The 18115-nt window shown below is 51.3% G+C and overlaps 7 protein-coding genes across 7 annotated transcripts; 3 read left to right on the forward strand and 4 right to left on the reverse strand.

Moving 5' to 3' along the window:
- Positions 1-1917: 1917 nt before the first annotated feature.
- Positions 1918-3052, forward strand: AYO20_00354 (hypothetical protein; the record flags this gene model as incomplete). The annotated part of the gene is made up of 2 exons (XM_022638665.1): positions 1918-2044; positions 2103-3052. 2 exons carry the CDS (start codon positions 1918-1920, stop codon positions 3050-3052), a joined length of 1077 nt encoding a protein of 358 aa, XP_022505630.1.
- A 2315-nt stretch (positions 3053-5367) lies between these two features.
- Positions 5368-5811, reverse strand: AYO20_00355 (hypothetical protein; the record flags this gene model as incomplete). The annotated part of the gene is made up of 1 exon (XM_022638666.1): positions 5368-5811. One exon carries the CDS (start codon positions 5809-5811, stop codon positions 5368-5370), a length of 444 nt encoding a protein of 147 aa, XP_022505631.1.
- Positions 5812-8082: 2271 nt separating this feature from the next.
- On the forward strand, positions 8083-8598 carry AYO20_00356 (hypothetical protein; the record flags this gene model as incomplete). The annotated part of the gene is made up of 1 exon (XM_022638667.1): positions 8083-8598. The coding sequence occupies one exon, from the start codon at positions 8083-8085 to the stop codon at positions 8596-8598; it is 516 nt and encodes a 171-aa protein (XP_022505632.1).
- Positions 8599-8960: 362 nt separating this feature from the next.
- On the reverse strand, positions 8961-9521 carry AYO20_00357 (hypothetical protein; the record flags this gene model as incomplete). Its single annotated transcript, XM_022638668.1, has 2 exons — positions 8961-9246; positions 9403-9521. The coding sequence occupies 2 exons, from the start codon at positions 9519-9521 to the stop codon at positions 8961-8963; spliced, it is 405 nt and encodes a 134-aa protein (XP_022505633.1).
- Positions 9522-10967: 1446 nt separating this feature from the next.
- AYO20_00358 (hypothetical protein) lies at positions 10968-13193 on the reverse strand (the record flags this gene model as incomplete). Its single annotated transcript, XM_022638669.1, has 1 exon — positions 10968-13193. The coding sequence occupies one exon, from the start codon at positions 13191-13193 to the stop codon at positions 10968-10970; it is 2226 nt and encodes a 741-aa protein (XP_022505634.1).
- A 626-nt stretch (positions 13194-13819) lies between these two features.
- Positions 13820-14632, forward strand: AYO20_00359 (hypothetical protein; the record flags this gene model as incomplete). Its single annotated transcript, XM_022638670.1, has 1 exon — positions 13820-14632. The coding sequence occupies one exon, from the start codon at positions 13820-13822 to the stop codon at positions 14630-14632; it is 813 nt and encodes a 270-aa protein (XP_022505635.1).
- A 971-nt stretch (positions 14633-15603) lies between these two features.
- Positions 15604-16829, reverse strand: AYO20_00360 (hypothetical protein; the record flags this gene model as incomplete). Its single annotated transcript, XM_022638671.1, has 2 exons — positions 15604-16129; positions 16252-16829. 2 exons carry the CDS (start codon positions 16827-16829, stop codon positions 15604-15606), a joined length of 1104 nt encoding a protein of 367 aa, XP_022505636.1.
- Between the last annotated feature and the right edge of the window lie 1286 nt (positions 16830-18115).

An 18115-nucleotide genomic window follows, 5' to 3' on the forward strand; every position in this document is an offset into this window, starting at 1 on the left:
GAGAAAGGTGAAAGATTCATGATCTGTAAATTGGAAATCCAGTGCTGCACAGGCCCTATGAGGATATGAGCCGTTGTAGGTTCTGCAGTATGGGAGACGACCGTTGGGGATGTAACCCTGGGGAAACAACTTTTTGAATTTTCTGGATACGCTGGGGCACTTACAGACTTCATGCTGGCATCAGGGGTCATCGACGACGAGGTGGATGGTTTGACCTCACTTTGACTTTGACTTTGACTTTCTCACGAATCTTCTCCGGCCTCGTGGCAGACCCTGTTCGTTGGAAGAAGGTTGCACAACATCAGGGGTCGTCCACGAGGGAGTGACGGCAAGATCCAAGATGGACTCCAACCCCAGTATGGATGAGTGTCATATTTACTCATAGGAGAGATCTGGCAGCGAGCTTCAAGGCTGAACAGCTCTTCGCTTATGTACAGTACGTACATGATCAGATCTCTCTATCAAGGTAACCCGATTCAGTTGAGTCTCTAGCCTTGCAGCCCAAAGGCCGCAAATAACAAATACTGCTAGCGACCTAAGAATCTCTCTCCTTGCTGGTAGCTGACCATTGAACTCTACAGTGCGCAGACACTTGCGCCTGCAAGTACGAATACATTACATGAGCTTCTTGCCAGTTGACGAGTTGTGGTACAGTACATGCCTCTCCCGGTATCTTCGCATCCCGGGTACCCGAAGAAACAAATGAGTTGGTGACACAAGCGACGGCGAAAGCGTAGTACAAGGGATTGGCAAGATGAGAAGATTTCCGATGATTGTGAAACACGGAAAAAACGTGGTGAGGGCGTGGTGCTGTTGAGCGGCCCCTGAAATGATGCACATGGGTATAACCACGAGTAGGGACCCCCCCGGGCTCTATAAATCATACGAGGACTTGAACAAAGGTACTAATAGGGGGGTTGGGGGGCGTGCTAGAGCCCAGAAGAGCGCCATAAGGAGCCCCAGAAGGGTAGATCCTGCCCTTATTTAATCTGCTGGCGCATGGCCGGCCCCTGTTAGGCCTATCGTTCTAAGTCCCCTCTGGTGCCCTTCTAGACCATATTGGGGCTCTAGCGTGCCTTTAGCGATGCCTCTTGGGTGTCTCTCCAATTCCCCCCTATGATCCACTGTGGAAGCTGTGGCATCTTCGACAGCCACCATCTTCGATCTGTATCCCCCTAACACCCTTTTGCGTGCACTTCTGGGCTCCCATAGGCTACTTGGCCCCTTCAGAGTCTCTCTAGGCTCCTCTAAAAGGGTTTCTACCATTGGCACCGGCTCCCTCCTGGACGGGTAGAAATCACGCCCCGTGTCTCCCCGTCCATTCACAGCCTTAGCGATCAGGTCCTTCCAATTCTAATTGCTGGAGCTTGCAAAGCTTTCTCTCCACCACTCTCTTCGACCACGCTTCAGCCAAACCTGCCGTACCACCAGCTCCTGCACCTCCACCGTGCAACTTTGCACTTGGACGCATCCAACACCTCTACCATACTCCATCTGATCATCACCCTCACCTTGTACCGCGACCACTGAGGGTTGCACTTTTGTGAGCAAACACAGGAGAGTCGTCGGAGGCAGCTGCGTTGAATTCTTCCTATCGTCGATATCTCATTGCTATTACTGTCCTTGGAGGTGAGTTTCAACTGATATTGGGGCCCTTGATCTGTGAGGCCCTGAGGCAGCAAGACTCAACATATCTAGTTGCTGACCATGACATTTTTGGGAATCAGGGGCCTCGTCTCCTTCGAATTTGTATCGCCGAGCTCATCCCGAACCCTTCCTTCCACGCCATAACCCTCTCCAGGCTGAGCATGATTTAGCGACGACCAATTGAAAGAGACATTTCCGACCATATTGTACTCATACCATCAGCCCGACCACTTTCACGTCTGAGCACCGGGCGACCTACGCGTTGCCACGATGGGCTGCACCGGATCCAAGTTAGATCCGCGGGAAAAGGAGGCCGCACAACAAAACGCGAAGATTGAACGCCAGTTACGTGCAGATAGAAGAGCAGAGTCTCGGACCGTCAAGATCCTGCTGCTAGGTATGCGACCATGTCATCGGTCTGTCGTCTCTACTATGGTCAACTGACATGGGTGTAGGTGCGGGTGAATCTGGAAAATCGACAATCATCAAGCAGATGCGCATTATCCATTCTAGTGGATTCCAGGATGATGAGCGCGTACAGGTCAAGGCCGTCATTTTCTCCAATGTCGTTATCGCATTCCGCGTCTTGTACGAGATCATGCAAGATGAAGGGATTGAATTTGCGGACGAGTCCAACGAAGCTTATGCTGAATACCTCGAGAATGTCAATGCCGACGTCGATGCGCATGAGGCCTTCCGCGACAAGAGAGTAAAAGAGGCCATGATTGCGCTGTGGAAGGACGCCGGTGTACAGAAGGCCGTTTCCAAAGGCCACGAGTTTGCGCTTCACGATAATCTGACCTTTTACTTTGACAACATCAATCGCATGTTCGAACCGGACTGGCTACCCAACGATCAAGATATGCTCCATGCCAGACTCAGAACGACTGGCATTACTGAAACCGTCTTCGAGCTCCAACAACTGACGTTCCGCATGATGGACGTGGGAGGACAAAGGTCAGAACGTAAGAAATGGATTCACTGCTTCGAAGGTGTCCAGTGCCTGCTTTTCATGGCCGCCTTATCTGGATATGACCAGTGCCTGGTAGAGGACGTGAATGCCAACCAGATGCACGAGGCTCTGATGCTCTTCGAATCATTGGTCAATGGAGAATGGTTCAAGGATAAGCCCATTATCCTGTTCCTCAACAAAATCGATCTCTTCCGGGAGAAGCTACCCATATCACCACTTTCGGCACATTTCCCCGATTATACTGGCAAAGATGCCGACGAAGAAGCGGCCAAGCAGTTCTTTGCCAACAAGTTCCGATCCATCAACCGCAACTCCAACCGCGAAATCTATATTCATTTCACCAACGCAACTGACACGAATCTTCTCAAGAAGACCATGGAAGACGTGCAGGATATTTTGATTCAGAAAAACCTTCAACGACTTGTTCTGTAATGTGGCGCCAACAAAAAGTTTTCTGGCTGGGATTCCCCGCCGCCTGTCTTTCGATCTCGGTGGCACAGTACAAGGCGGAATTCACGCAATGGTCTCTTGGTCGGATCAAGTCGGGATATTTCCCTGTCGGCTCGACATTTGTTACATTTTCCTCGGCGGTGAGGTTTGCAAGACACAGGCATATCTATCCATCAAAAAGGAGGCAATACTATCTTCCGTTTCATTATTGCAGCGTTGGCGTATAGGAAATGCTTTTGCGGTCGGCAACGCCCTTTATTTCGGCCTACCAAAACCCTTCGACAGGATCGGTCAGCAATTGCTATGGATAGGGGGAGCTGCACAGCAACTATAGACACGGGGACGAAGGTGGCTTGGCCTCCAACTTGCTGGACCGTGTAAATGCATCGATCAAGTATGCCTTCTCGTGGCGCTGCAGGTCACCCTCGACAGGCAACTACAAGAGTGGGAAGGTATTGTTGGAAGTGAGGGTGGCCAGCACAGTACAAGTGACTCGACTGCGTCTGACTGACAGACTGTGTGGGAAAGGGACATAGAAACAAGAGATGTCTGGAAATGCATCAATGGATAGGAGTGTCTGAGATGGCACTTGGAGCTTCATTGGGATGCGCCCGTGCAGATAGGGCGCCGCACCTACTTGTCATGGATTTTCCCCTCTGCGGGATTTCTTGCTCTTCTTTTGTTCGGTCTCGGTGTTGATGTTGCTGATGGTCGTGGCAGTCATATTGCGAGCTGAAAAGGTCAATGATATTCTATCTCACCGTGATTGCCTGCCATTTTATGCACAAGTGGAAGCCTCTCTCTCACACGGCGCTTTTTTCCTGGGTTCTCACCTTCCAACCCTCGACCCTTTTTCAGTGTTGTCAACTCTTCATCTTTCCAATCTTGTCGCTCTCACTTGCAGAGCATAAAGCCGCACGGCTTCAAGTCTTCAGGACTGTCGATCTCGTCTGAGTTTTGGTTGTTTCGTTCTGTTCCGATCCACCTCTTGCGTCCCGCGCCGGCTGGGGTCATGCGATACCATAGTACCCGCAAAGTCGATCGTCACTATTTTCCAGATAGGTTCGACGAGAGGAGTACACGCCCAGAAAGCCAAGGTGATGAGCTGATTGAGTGGCGAGAGACGCTGTAGCTATGTAAGCACAGCCTTGGGCGGGTGGGTAGATAGCAAAGCGTTGTTGTGTTGCTGGCAGAACGTTGTAGACGTCAGTCAAGGTTTGGACTTCACTTACCTGCTCGGTGCGAGAAACTCGTAGAGGACCCATCAATCAATCAGTCAGTCAGTCAGCAAGCGTGCGTCAGAAGGCGATCGTGGAGAATGGAGACTTATGACATGATCTGTTTAACTCGCTACAAATGCTTGGACCTGTACGAGCACCACGAGGTACAGAGTCCTTACTTCAGGTACTTAGTACAAGCATACTTTTTGTTCATCGACCCGCCCTGTACGCACGCACGCACGCACGGACGGGCTGGCGGGTGGGGTGGATGCGTGGGTTTAGTGGTGAAGCGGATATACGTTTCCACTACCGAGTACTTCTACTTGAAGCAAGCCCCTTGGGCACGCAAGGCCAGAGGCAAAGGCAGAGGGGGGCAGATATATTACCCGAGTCCTCAATCCTCAATCCTCAATCCTCAGTCATCAGTCATCAGTCGTAATAGTCAATCCCTAATTCCAAATTCCCCGGATTCTCGGGTTGTCGATTCCCGAATCAGCCAACGAGATGGAAGATGATTCACGCTCGCATGTTTGTCGACAAAGGGCAAAGGATACAGGGACAAAAGGGGCAGTGATGTGCACTTTGTACCTGCTAGGCATAGTATGGAGTATTCAGGAGCCTTGGGATACAACGTAATTGTGATTGCGACTGCGACTGCGACTGCGATTTGGTAGAGACGATATGATTGATTAACCAGCTGACTAGCTAATTAATGCGTACATTGACCAAGTCCAGCGAGCCGGGTGTCTGAACCCAGGATTCCTCGGACCCTGTCTGTCAACAACACCTCGTACTAGCACTGCCTCCCAGATATCCCAAGCAAGACACAGCTGAAGAACCAGGTTTGAGGTCCGGAGAAGACACCTTGCGGGGCGGGGTTCATGATACGGAAACGAGTGATTGAATAGCGTTGGTGGCGTGGTGGCAAATACATAGAAGATGAATACTTTGGGGGACGCAGACAAAACTCCGGTGAACGAACAATTCACAAACAGCGGTTTCGTAGCCAATACCCAGCGTACCGTGTCATCGTCCCATCCTCTTGGACACAGGAACTTCTGGTATTCTCTCTTTCTTTCACTTGTGATCTCCCTTGATCTTGTGGTACAAGTCACTGGCGAGAGAGGTACTTGGCCTGCGCTGCTCCGACATTCTCCGCCCACCGGTCGCCTCGAGGCCAAATATGCTGTCCTTTCGAGTCACGTCGCTGGCGACGGCCACGCTGCCCTTTCTGGCGTTGGCCGTGGCGGCGCCTCCCTCGGCCACCGCGACGCTGGATCGGCGATGTGCGCCATCGGCTGCTGCTGTTGCTGCAACGTTCTGCACTGCCTGCGCAGCCGCCGCGGCGTGTTCGTCAAGAACTGCTTGGGAGGCTCGTCGGTCCGTCTCCATGGCGTTGGAGGCCGCACTGTGACGTCGGTAGAATCCGCTGTGCCGGCGCAGGAACTCGTCGTACGTAGGATTGGCCTTGTATCCCGACCCGCCTGTGAGGGCGTGCGGCATGGTGAAGGCGCCAGACATTCTGTGTGAGGTAAGGAAACCTTAACCTGAATAGAGTCCTGAACTGTGGTAGTGTGGTGGTGTCTGCCCTGGCACGGTTACATACACCCGCTGGCTAGATTGCGAACCGGGGTATAGTGCTTACCAGGGGCTGCGAGGTGGGTAGAATATGCACTCAGTGCAGCGTCCACCGAGATAGGGTGATCCCACTACCGTTTCCGGGATCGCGAAAGTGGAACCTCCTGGCTCTTCCTCGATCTAGTCGTATGCTCTGGGCACACCTGAATAGGGAGCCTCGCTTCTCGGGTGGCGAAAAATTGATCGCTGGTGGTCGGGCAGGTCCTATGTGGACCTGAGAGACACGAGTCAAATGGAGTTCTAGTAATGCAACCCACAGTCAACCTCCAGTGTGCGAGGCAATGCTTGAGGTATGCTTCTGTGGCTTTGCTGCTGTACAATGACGTTGGCTTGTGAGCATCGGTTGCACACCAGAAATGTCCCACCACGATGAGCTTGCAGGTGGAGGTGGGGTCCTGCTGCACCGAGAAAGACGAATCTTATCAGGAAGATGATAGGCTGCGAGGTGTTAGATGGTTTCAAGAAGCTGTGAGTATGTAATCTTTTCTTGAGGGAGCTGAGTCAGGAAGAGTAACTGACAAGCAAATTTGCCTCCAACGCTTCGAACAGCTTGCGGAGGATCTGGACCGTGAGTTTGTCAATGTCTCGCTTGGATAAAACGGCAAAGGTCAGTCAGTTCTGTTAAATGTGTTGGGAACTCGGAAGGAGAAACGGGTGCGCGATGGGTAGCTTTGGACGAAGAGAGGAAGTAGACGATTTCCCGATCGGGACTTGTAATCCTCAAATCAAAAGTGTGATGCGAGAAAGGGAAAACAGAATTGATCAGAAAAGCCCAAGGACCAGAGAGTCGTTATATGATAGTTTGCTCAACGACAACGACTTGTCGCTTGTGAATGCCATGGCATATTCTTCAGGGACTTTGTGTCGTCAATTCTAAACTCTCGATCCTACCAGGTGTATGCTTTGGCTCGATATATGCCAAACCCCGCATTTTTTGAGCCGACTTGAGCGAATCAGCAGCATATCCTGGTCTCGGAGAAACAGTTGTTCCAAAACGGAGGAGAATGGGTGGTGCGCTGGATTTCTCGGGGAAAGGTACGCATTGTGTCTGCGGGTGTGTGATAGGATTGACCAACGGACTGGCTGGCTGGCTGGCTAGCTGGTGGCTAGCTGATTGATCAAGTCCAAGTACTTGTCAGAACATCATAGCCTGGTCCAGCCTGTATGGGCTGAAGCTGAATCATACTGCTGTGAGGAGATATGTATCTCTCGTCTCCCTTTCGATTTGTTCGGCCATAGGAGTCTCCATACTGCTCTCACCTCTTGTCAGTCAAGTACCTCTATCCAACAACTGTTCAGCAGCGGAATGGGTTCTCGCCACATGGTATTGGCATGCGGGCGCAATGGCATATACCGAGTACTCGTATTGAGAGGGAACTTGTATCAGGGAAGTGAATGGGTAAGACTTAAAACTGAATCGGCCCGATTTAGAAACCCTGGCAGCCCTTTGGTGGCCCTAGTCGAGGAAGGCGATTCGTCATGTGACAGTTTATGGAATATCATTGTTCCGCTACGCTTGGCATATAAGCTATCCTCTTCCATGCTCTTCCAAACTCCACAAAAGTTGACGACACGATTGCGCCACCACCACGAGACCATTTGCTGTTTGAACCTCGGATGTTGCACGACCTCCCTGCCAATTGCTTCACATCGATACATCCAGGCTTTATGAGTGGTTCGACTTTCGTGTTTTGTGCTGGTTTCATGCAAGGCTCATAACACTCCCAAGTCTCCCGATCCGCGCGGGCCTTGCTATTTCAAATTCTTGACCCCGCTGACGTCTAGTGCGCATATTTCTGCATAAAGCCAGGACGAATTGCGCTTTCGAGTTAGAGCCTCCGTCACTAAATTGTCGGTTTTATGCCAGGTCCGCGGCAACTGTTTTCAACCTCGTCTCTATTCCAAATCCTTGTCCACGCCGGCTCCAAACCTGTTCATTTCCCTCTTACTGCTTGCACAAGAAGCGGCCTTCCGAAGGAACATCCCTTAAATTTAACATCTCCCGCGCAGTTTACGATTGTCTCGACTCGTCACATCAGCATCCTCCGTCGCAGGAACAGCGCAGGCGTCGTCGACAGGTGGCACCAAATCCGATCTCTTGCGAACACCCCTCCTCAGTCATCACCCCCTCCGCACGTTTCCGCTGCGCCCGCTATGGCTTCCGCAACGACCTTCTTCGACTTCACCCCCAAGGATAAAACCAACCAAGACTACCCGCTCGAGCAACACAAGGGCAAAGTGGTGTTGGCGGTCAATACGGCCTCCAAGTGCGGCTTCACACCCCAGTTTAAAGGCCTCGAGGAGCTGTGGAAGAAGATTTCAGAGAAATATCCCGACCAGTTCGTTATCATTGGGTTTCCATGCAACCAGTTTGGCGGGCAGGACCCGGGGTCCAACGACCAGATCCAGGAGTTCTGCCAACTCAACTACGGCGTCACCTTCCCCGTGCTGGGAAAGACTGACGTCAACGGTGACAAGGCCGAGCCAGTCTGGGAGTGGATGAAGTCCGAGAAACCCGGTCTTCTCGGCCTCAAGCGTGTCAAGTGGAACTTTGAAAAGTTCCTCATCGGCCGCGATGGGAAAGTCGTCCATCGGTGGGGTTCCATCACCAAACCCGAGACTATTGAGAAGGAGATCATTGCGGAGATTGAGAAGGGGAATAAGTCCTGAGTGAAGGAAGATCTTGGTACAGGAGGCTAGAATGACCGTATATGAAGACTCAGGTGAAAGTGGAGGAAGTGATCGGTGATAGTGCTGCGATAATGCTGCAGTGTTGGCTGTCGAGGTGGAATTGGTGGTGTAACGAATGCTGAAAGAGAGCGGTTGCTCAAGAAACTGATGATACCCAGGCGTCGAGCTTACCAACAAGCGCTAAATGATTATGAACATGCAAATGCCATTCATTCATTGTTCATTTTTCGTTTCGATTTTCGGACTTCATCTGAGAGAAAAACGCAACCCAAGGCGCCGCGCCATGTCCCTTTTTTTAACGCCAAACGCGCAAAATACCCTCCCATTTTATTGACCTGGTGTTACCGTCCCACGGGCGACACGTCTCGACTCCGTCCTCTCTCGACGTCAGCCTCGAAGGGATTCTCCGTTTGCGGTCTCAGTGCCTGTCCCGTCGTCGTTGTTGTTCCAGAGTCCTGCGCCTCAAAATGTTTATAAGCTTGATCCCTCGGGTAGGTGTTCTCGACCAGCTCCAAGTCGCCGTTGTCGTCGTCGATCTCGCGGTTCTTTTCGGCCTCTTGGGCGTGTTGAAGGCGGCGTTTGCGACGGACGACGATGAAGAGGATGACGCCGAGGACGGCGAAGAGGCTGTTACACGGAAATTTGTGGTTAGCGAAAACATACTATGCCAGGCAGGAAAAACACAAGGGATTGGATACGCATTGAGTTGGGTTCCTTCCCCCACCCCTTGGGCTCGAATCACTGACACAAGGGTGCTGGTGACACCGAGTTCAAGACACATACCATAGACCGATGATCAAGGGCACCCCCGTCGTCAGAAACGGGCTCACGTATTTCTCGCACACATCGACGTCCGGGTTCGGGTTGACGCATTTGTCTCTCTTGAATAATGACCGCCACATCGTTTCTTCTCCTTTGACCCCCGGTTTCCCCCTTTTCTATTCCTTTCCTTGTTTTTCTCCTCGACTTGGGTGTTGTTTCTTTGATGCGCTGTCGTTTTTATTTCACAGTTGTTTTTCCAAGACTTCGTTGCGTGGAGAGGTTGGTCGGGGTGGCTGGCTGGCCGGTTGATTGACTGATTGATTTGTTTGTTTACTTTTGTTTTGTTACCCTGGCTGCGCCTGGTGCGGGAATACTTCGGCCGCGGTGGTTGAGACTTTTGGGTTCTGTTGTGGGAAGGAGAGAAAGAGAGTAGACCTGTAGATGGGATGTCGTACTCGTAATGTTTTGTTCCGTGGGTAGAATTAGAAGAAGTGGTGCATTGAGCGAAAGAACCGGCATACATACGAGTAACCTCGTTAGAGTACCAGCAGCGCAGTCCAGCCGCTCTCTAGACAACCAACCAACCAACCAAACCCCCCTCCCTGCCTCACCCTGCGCCCTCACCGGCCTCCAAACTCTGGAACGCGGGGACGAAACTTAATCTTGAAACAACCAAATCAAATCAGGGGGAAGCGGTTCCTCCCTTTACTATTCCGTAGTACGGAGACCTTGTTTGTATGGAGGTACCCCGTCCTCACGCGGCCGTTTGTTCCCTTTTTCTCCGTGTTCATGCGCCCCTCTGATATGTTCCGATGCACATAGATACACATACCTCGTACTGTTGGTACATAAGTGAACAATAATGTCGGGTACAAGTCCAAGGAACCGGCCCCCGAACCAAGAAAAAGAGGAGACAAAATCCTCCTCATCGCCCCGGCGTGTGTCAGGGTCAGGTCCAAGGGGTCTCCAAGACCGCAGCCTCTCCTGAGTAATTTCCCGCAGGCCGTGTTTTGAGATGCCGCCCAGACCCTATCCCCCAAGCTATCCTGGTGTGCGCGGCGTCTCAGGTTGATTTCGTAACGAGGGCAAGAAGGTTATTGATTAATTATTATTGCCTTGTGTTTGCCTACCTTGCTACTACCGTCTCTTGAGTATCTGAGCACCGTCTGATCCTGTTGGATGAAGCACTCACTGCTAGCTCTCACCAGCTGACCAACTTTTATATTAAGAAAGCACTTGTCCATTATATATCCCTATCTGTTCAAAGGATGGACCAACGTTATGCTTAGCTGCTCCAAAATCCCTCACGCCATGATGCGATGCCTATGGCTTCTATTAGCCGAGTGTCGTCGAACTCGTCTTCACAACGGTTCATGCCTTGCTCTGGTTGCTCCCATGAGACATCTGAAGAACCCTTCAGCCAGAGCGCTCGTCGTTCGTAAAGACTACCAGAATATCCCGTTACACCCGTAACAGCCTCATCCAGAAAGCTTTTTGCACCAATGAGCTTTCGCTTGCCAATACCCTCGATTCCATCAATGCATTATCGCTCCAACCTAACCAAGCCAGATGATGGGTGGCGTGGTCTAGATAGTATTTTGTCTCGTCGACCGATGGGGAATGTCCTCCAGATAGTCATCAGTAAAGTCTTCGTCTCGTCGGCCTCTTGTGCCGAGCCTTGCGGCCTCGAGCATCTCCGCTGCGTCGTCCATTTCGATAGATTCTCGGATCGACTCGCTCAGCGCAGAGTCGTCCATGCTCTCCCTCGACATGAAACTGTCGCCCATCTCGTTGTCGGACGCCACCTCTGCCTCGTCTTCCTCGTCATCCAAGTCTTCATCCTCTTCGTCCTCCTCTTCTGAATCTGTCGGTTGAAAGTCATCCAGGTCCTGCGGCGTATCTCGCCAGTAGGTAAAATCGGTATAGTCTTCTCCTCCTTCTCTAACCAGAGTCGACACGGGCGGGAAGAAATGGTCAACCAGCTCTCGCATCGACACATAGCTGCTCCGGTATTTGTTGAGTGTCAACAAATCGAGTGACACTTCTGCATTGGTGTTGATCGTGAAGATTCGAGTCGAAGGGATGTTGACACTGCGATAACTCAGTGCATCCGTGAAACGATTGCCAAACCCAGCATAGAACGGGTTGGTCTTGCCGGGGAACAAGTTGAGGATGTCTCGGAGACAGGCCATTTTGAAAACTTCGGGCTTCCGCAAGTAGATTTCTCGCCGTAATGCCGCAATCGTACGATCAGGGCTCATGATAACCGGGCCGCGAGGAAGTTTCCAGCCATCTTGTACGATACCGTTGAGATAGGTTCGGGTTGTGTCGGCTTGTCCAACAGACCGACTCGTCAAGTAGAACATGTTGTAGCCATTGGCGACAATATCCGAGTACAATTTCGCCACACCAACGTGCGTCCAGTCACGTCCGACCATATTTAGCAGATGACCCAATGCATCTGATTTGGTGATCGTGCCGTCAATATCTGATATAACAATCGGGACATCACAGGTCCAGTAAAACATGTAAGCTATACATGTAGCGCGATTAACGGTGAATGACATTTGATTTTCGCCCCGTTTTAGATTCAATGATTTCAATTGATCGCTTGTCAGCCGGAGCGTTTTCGCAAAGTTTCGAGCCTGTTCCCCTGACGTGCGAGACGACTGGATTTCTTCGGACTGTGCCCTCTGATGTCCAGAGATTTTCGCTGTAAGCTGTGGCGACGCGCTGCGGTCGCTGTCGCTGTGATAGCCGGGATCAGAGATGTTGTCCGATGAAAGCGAGGTAGCTGACTCAAGACTCTGAGATGCCCATTTTCGAGCGGCCGCATCTCGGGCTTCTTCGCTGCTATATATCCACAAATTCCCGTGCTCGTCGGTTCCAATCAAAGACCCAATGTCGTAGTTGCCCTCCAATTCTTCCGAGAGGATTTTCCGGGCCACGGCTTCTGCTCGCAAAGCTTCAGGTTCACTTGTCTTGTAGCCTGTCATGTCAAGCATAAGATCTCCAGACTCGGTGACTTGGGATCGGATATTGGAAGAAGAGAGTTTCTTGGAGAGGGTCAATGCTCGGTCATAGGCTTGTTTCGGTCTCAGGGCGGGAGGACTTGCGGAGGCTTTGGGAGTAGTGGTCCCATCCAGCCCAAACTTGGGAGAAGGAGGGATGCCGTTGTTGTGAAAAGCCTCACTAACTGAATCCAATTCCTGTCGAGTAGCGATGGGAAGGACTTCTTCGGAGGCTGCACGCCCAAGGGAAGCAGGAGCGGTGATAGTCGTATCGGATAGAGGCGTTCCAGTTGGATCTGTGTGTATGGTACCAAGATCAATTTCTTCGCTCATGTTCGTCCCCTCTCGCCTTAGTACAGGAATAGGAGCTGAACTTGAGATTGGCGGGGTGTCGCGACCCTTTGCAACCTCTGTGATGTCCAAGTAGGAGGGTTCGGAAAGACCAGGAGAAGGAGGTCTGTCTGAAGCATTTATAGGTGGACTGCTGGCGGGAGATATTAAAGGAGACGTCTGTAACCCTTCGGGAATTTCACTCGAGGTCTCAAAGACAAAGAAGGCTTCACCTCCATCCCCGAGTTTCATGGCGTACGGTTGGGCGACTCCATTCACTTTGAATTCGACCTTCTTGTCCGAAGGCCGCAGTAAAGAAAACTTGCCAAAGCGGACATGGAAAGGGGAACAGGCCAGAGAACCATCGGGCTGTTCAATCACAATAACATCGATGGCTCCGGACAAAGTTGCCGGATTGATGGAGTTCCATGTCTTAGAGACACCGCTTCCCAGACTCCGAACATACTGCATCGTGAGGGATATAGACAACTTTGAGAGGTTGGCCTAGGTGTTGAGTGATATGACGAAGATATGAAGTCTCCGGAATCAGCACATGACGGTTGGGAGCCTGATGGGGGGAAGCTCGGAACGGGAAATGGGGAATGCTCGACAACGCCAAAAAAGACAATGTTCTTTTCACAATTCGCAGTCCAGAAGCATCAGAGGGTGTTATACAGAGAATTTCTAAGAAGACATCAAGGCAAAAGGAGAGAAACAAAGGGTCGGAAGAACGAGAAGAAGTCGGATGGGGGTGACATATGAAGGATGGGGAAGAGGATGAGGAAATCGGGTCATTCAGCATGATGCATGACAGCATTTTTGTCGGGAACGGCACTAGTCTACTTTAGGAAATCTGCTGATCATCTCTATTTTCCCCAGATTTTCCTGTCCGCGACAAGCGACTGTAGTGATTCATATCAATTGTATCTCACTGGCCCCTGCTCACACTCTCAGAAACAACCCAAAGGAGTCAAGAAGATATTATACCAGCTTCCACACTCTATTCTCTTATTATGATGCTGTTGCTTCCCTGTACAGCTGCCTAATAGTCTCCAACCTTCCTCTCTCCTGTACCTTTCAATTGTCCATCCACCAAGATGAGCTCGCCCGCAAACCCTCCTGGTCCTCTCACCCCCCCTGCAGAACCCTCCTCACAGGCGCCTCAAACCGCGCAAGCCTCCCAAGCAACAGCACAACCTCAAGTGGAAGCACTCCTCTCACAACCCCTAACCTCACTACAAGACGATGGGAGTTCAAACAGACCACGAGATCACCGCCTGATCCATCTCCTCCTTGTTTCTCACGGCATCGCAGCATATCAGCAACGCGTTCCCCTCCAACTGATGGATTTTGCCTACCGATACACCAGTTCTGTCCTGAGTGACGCCTTACACATTCAAAACGAAGCCTACGACCAAGCCGACGGAGGTGCTCAGACTAAAGGTCGAGGAGCCAAGCAGAATCAGAACAAAGGCGAAGAAGGGGACATAAGCCTGGCTGCTCTGCGCATGTCAATAGGGTCGAGAATGGGTCACCAGTTCCAGGGAAGTCTACCAAAGGAGTTTCTCAAACAACTAGCCGACGAGAGGAATCGAATATCACTACAGGCTCAAACGAGGGATAGTGAGAAGGCCGGGCCCATGATAGGGGGCGTCCGACTTCCTCATGAAAAATACTGCCTGACCGGTGTTGGCTGGGGTTTGAAAGATGAATGGGACAGTGACGGCGAGGAAAGCGTTGATCAACCCGAAAAAGAAGAGCGACCCGAGCCAGAGGATCTCATGCAAATGGATGACAAGGAAGGGGACGAGGACGACGAGGGCTTGGGCACAATGGAGGACGTGTTCGGTCCAGACGATGGAGGCGGTGACAAGGAGGCGGATGCCGATGGCGATGTAGACCTGTCGTAGGGCGACTCGGACACTGGGAAAGGGCATACGAATGGCATTATCAATGGTGCATGAGGGCATACGAACGGCTTTACGGAGTAATGTGATCAGATACCCTCAAGGGATTCAGCCAGTGGGTGGCAGGATAATACGGGGACCAGATTTCTGCGGGAGTGGGTTCAGGGGAGCTCGACCTGGGCGGATAGAACGTCTATATCAGCAGTCACTCCTAGGGGTTTTGTGCATAACGCTCAATCAATAGTGACAATGGGCGAACATATCACGAGAATCCGTGCCAACCATCCGGTTTTGGTCCACTGATCCGATCCCCCTACTGTGTCTGCTAGTATAATTTCGCCGATTCTACACAAAGAAGTCTTCTGAAGCATGTAGAAGAAAGAAGAAAGATGTCGATCCTCGCCCGCGAAGACACTGAGTCAGTCGTACGTATTCCTTTGTTCCTTCTAGAAAAAAAAAAACACCGTGTGTGTGTGTGTGTGACCACCGATACACACCGGCATGTCCCGACCAAGCCAAAAGGGTTTTCTGGCGCCTCGAAGGATGTGGCCGATGCATAAAATACTAGGTAAGTGGTTCGGCAATTCCGAACATTCGGGCCAAGCATACCTAGTATATAAAGAGACTCGGCGAGGCTGGACACGCAGGCACGCAGGGTAATGGATCCGCTTTCGTTTGTCCATGGTGAAGTCGAATTCCTCTTTCTTCACTGAAGGTCTGGAACTAGGGGCGAGGAGAGTCGAGAGGAGCTGGCGCCAGACAGAGACAGAGACAGAGACATGCCTCAATAATCTCAAATGACTGGCCTTTTTCCTCTTTCTTCAAAAGACACTATGTACAATATCTATTACTTTTTTGTTGCCACTCACGATAGCACCCCGAGATAATCTCGGAGCTAGATATACGATTAAGGGTCTATACTTCAGGTATACCTCCTTGTATAGTCTCACATCACTGTCTTTTTTCCCATTGTTTCAAGACGCTGGTTGGCCCAGACCGAAGAGTTCGACAATCTCATCATAATCGTATCCCGCATTGACGGCCAATTGCAGCAAGATCCTCGCTTTCCACGGATTCAAAAATCCGCTGGGGATCAGGAATGCATTGTCTGGATCGAATGGCACGAAGCCGTCGGGTGTTCGATGACTGGCGACAATGGGAGTTCCGGTCGCGTTAAAGACGGCTTCCGCCACCGCGAGGCCCGGTCTTGTCACGCCGCCCGCACCGGTGCCCGCAACCACGATACCCTTTGCGCCGTTTTGCACGGTCGAGTTGAACAGTTTCGCATCCATGTCTTGATGGGAAATAATGATATCGATCTGAGGCAACAAGTCGGTACCCGAGATGTCAAAGATCTTTCTCCTGATAGGTAGAGCTGGCTGGTAGTAGAAATAAGGCAATTGGTTGATGAAGAACCCAAGCTGGCCGGGCTCAGTACTGTGAAAGGTGTCAAGTGCATTGGCGTTGTATTTGCTGGTATAGGTTGCGCTTCCGATACGGCTAGTGTGCAACAAGCGTTAGCGACAAGAACTGATCGAGGTTGGCAAATGCCATGAAGAACGGGCGAACGAAGGGCAAGAAACGCCCTCTGCCGCCCAAAAGGAGACATGTTCGAAACTTACTCATTCAAAGTGATCATAACACCACGGCCCCTTGCACTGGGCGAAGAAGCCAGACTGACGGCCTGTAGAAGATTCAAAGGGCCATCGGCACTCAATGCTGTGGCTGGTCTCATAGCGCCCACGACCACGACCGGCTTTGTCGAGTTGACGACCAAGGACAAGAAGTAGGCGGTCTCTTCCAGAGTATCTGAGCCATGTGTGATGACGACGCCCGTGACATTATCTTTAGCGAGTTCCTTGATGACGAGAGGGGCCAACTTGAGCAAAACGGTCTGATTCAAGGTACTGCTAGGCACGTTCGATACCTGATAGCCTTGGATGTTGGAGTAGTTGAGAATCTCGGGCACGGCAGCAACAAGCTCTTGTACACCTAGCCCAACGGTCTCAACCACCGTCTCTGTGTTGCTGCTAGCCAGACTGGCGATGGTTCCTCCCGTGGCGAAGATGGTAATGTTTGGAAGGGACGCATTGTACGGGCTTTGGACGTCTTGCCGTGAGTAGAGACTGTGTAACGAGGGGATGACAGGCGAAGCCGCAGCCGCGACAGCCAATCCGGCGACAAGCACAGCCGACAGCATACTTGCGATTGCGACTAGTGACTAAGTGATTGGCTTGCAGCAGGTCAAGGATGCGTATTATGAGTCGTGTGGAGTCAAGTGAGATCGAACACTGACTGACGAGGCTGGTTCGTGCTTGAAGGTCGTAAAGGAGCCAGTCATCGTCACATCAGGTTGTGCTCACCTTCTTAAATACCTTTTTCCAGGCTCGAAAAGCCGTCTAAGTTCCTCTCCGTCCGTTTTACTGCTTGGATTCATCCGTCCCAAGCTCTCGCATTATCTCGACGATGTAGCAATCCGCTATGGTCCGGCCAAAGTCCGTGGACGGCTGTACCGAAAACCCAGGAGAAACGCGGTCCCATACGTCCAACAAGACTACTTGTACCGAGTATACTTGTCCCAAACGAGATCCAGGAACAGGAACCATTGGGAATATCCACTGAAGAAAGGATATTCGGCTCGTTGTTTACCAGCCAAGGCTCGCCATGCTGCAGCCTTACTGGTCGGCGCCTATGCGATGGACTTGTCCGATACCGACTAGCAAGGCCACGAGCCAAGCACGGTCTAGAGCATGCAGGAACGTCATTTGGAGCTGAACGAATAAACGCAAGTACAACGGCACGGGGAGAATAGTATAGTGGTACAAGTAGTAGCCTGATGATAAGAGGTGCGGACGGCAAGGTATCTCTGGAGAGGAGTCGCAATGCCACGATGCCAGGGCTTGGCGCCAAGACGTACATGCGAGTATTACACATAGATATATGTCTCGATGTCTTGACACTCTCCACAGTTACAAAGAATACTATGGTACTTCCCTGTTCTACACATATCACACCCTTCTATTCCACAATGTACTAAACAAGGTAGTATTTCTCCGTGAATCACTCAGATGGTCAAAATGGCCAGGACTACGGACTACTCCGAGCCCTTATCCGGCTCGTCCAACGACTCGTACTCACCAAGCCGTGGAAGCTTAACAATATACAGAAGGCTGGTAGAGGAATGTGTTGCAGTGATTGCGATAACGGAGGAAGGCAGCTTTTGCCAGTCATCTGGACATGTCAAGCGCTGTTTGAACACAGCGGACATCAAGAGACTACCACTATGTCATCGCGTTAACCGGAGGATGAGGTTGTTGATCTACGCCAGCACTAATCGTCCTGAACTCCAATTCCGCCTGGTTGTTAACTAGCATGATGTGGAAGTCATGGATGGCGGCGCATCTATGACCTGACGAAGACTTTCCTTCCACCAAGTTGACGCTCGGAGCTGAAGAAGTCTTGGAGGAAGGTGCTCGCGACATCGAT

The sequence above is a fragment of the Fonsecaea nubica genome (assembly GCF_001646965.1).
Source record: "Fonsecaea nubica strain CBS 269.64 chromosome Unknown Scaff1, whole genome shotgun sequence".
NCBI lineage: Eukaryota > Fungi > Ascomycota > Eurotiomycetes > Chaetothyriales > Herpotrichiellaceae > Fonsecaea > Fonsecaea nubica.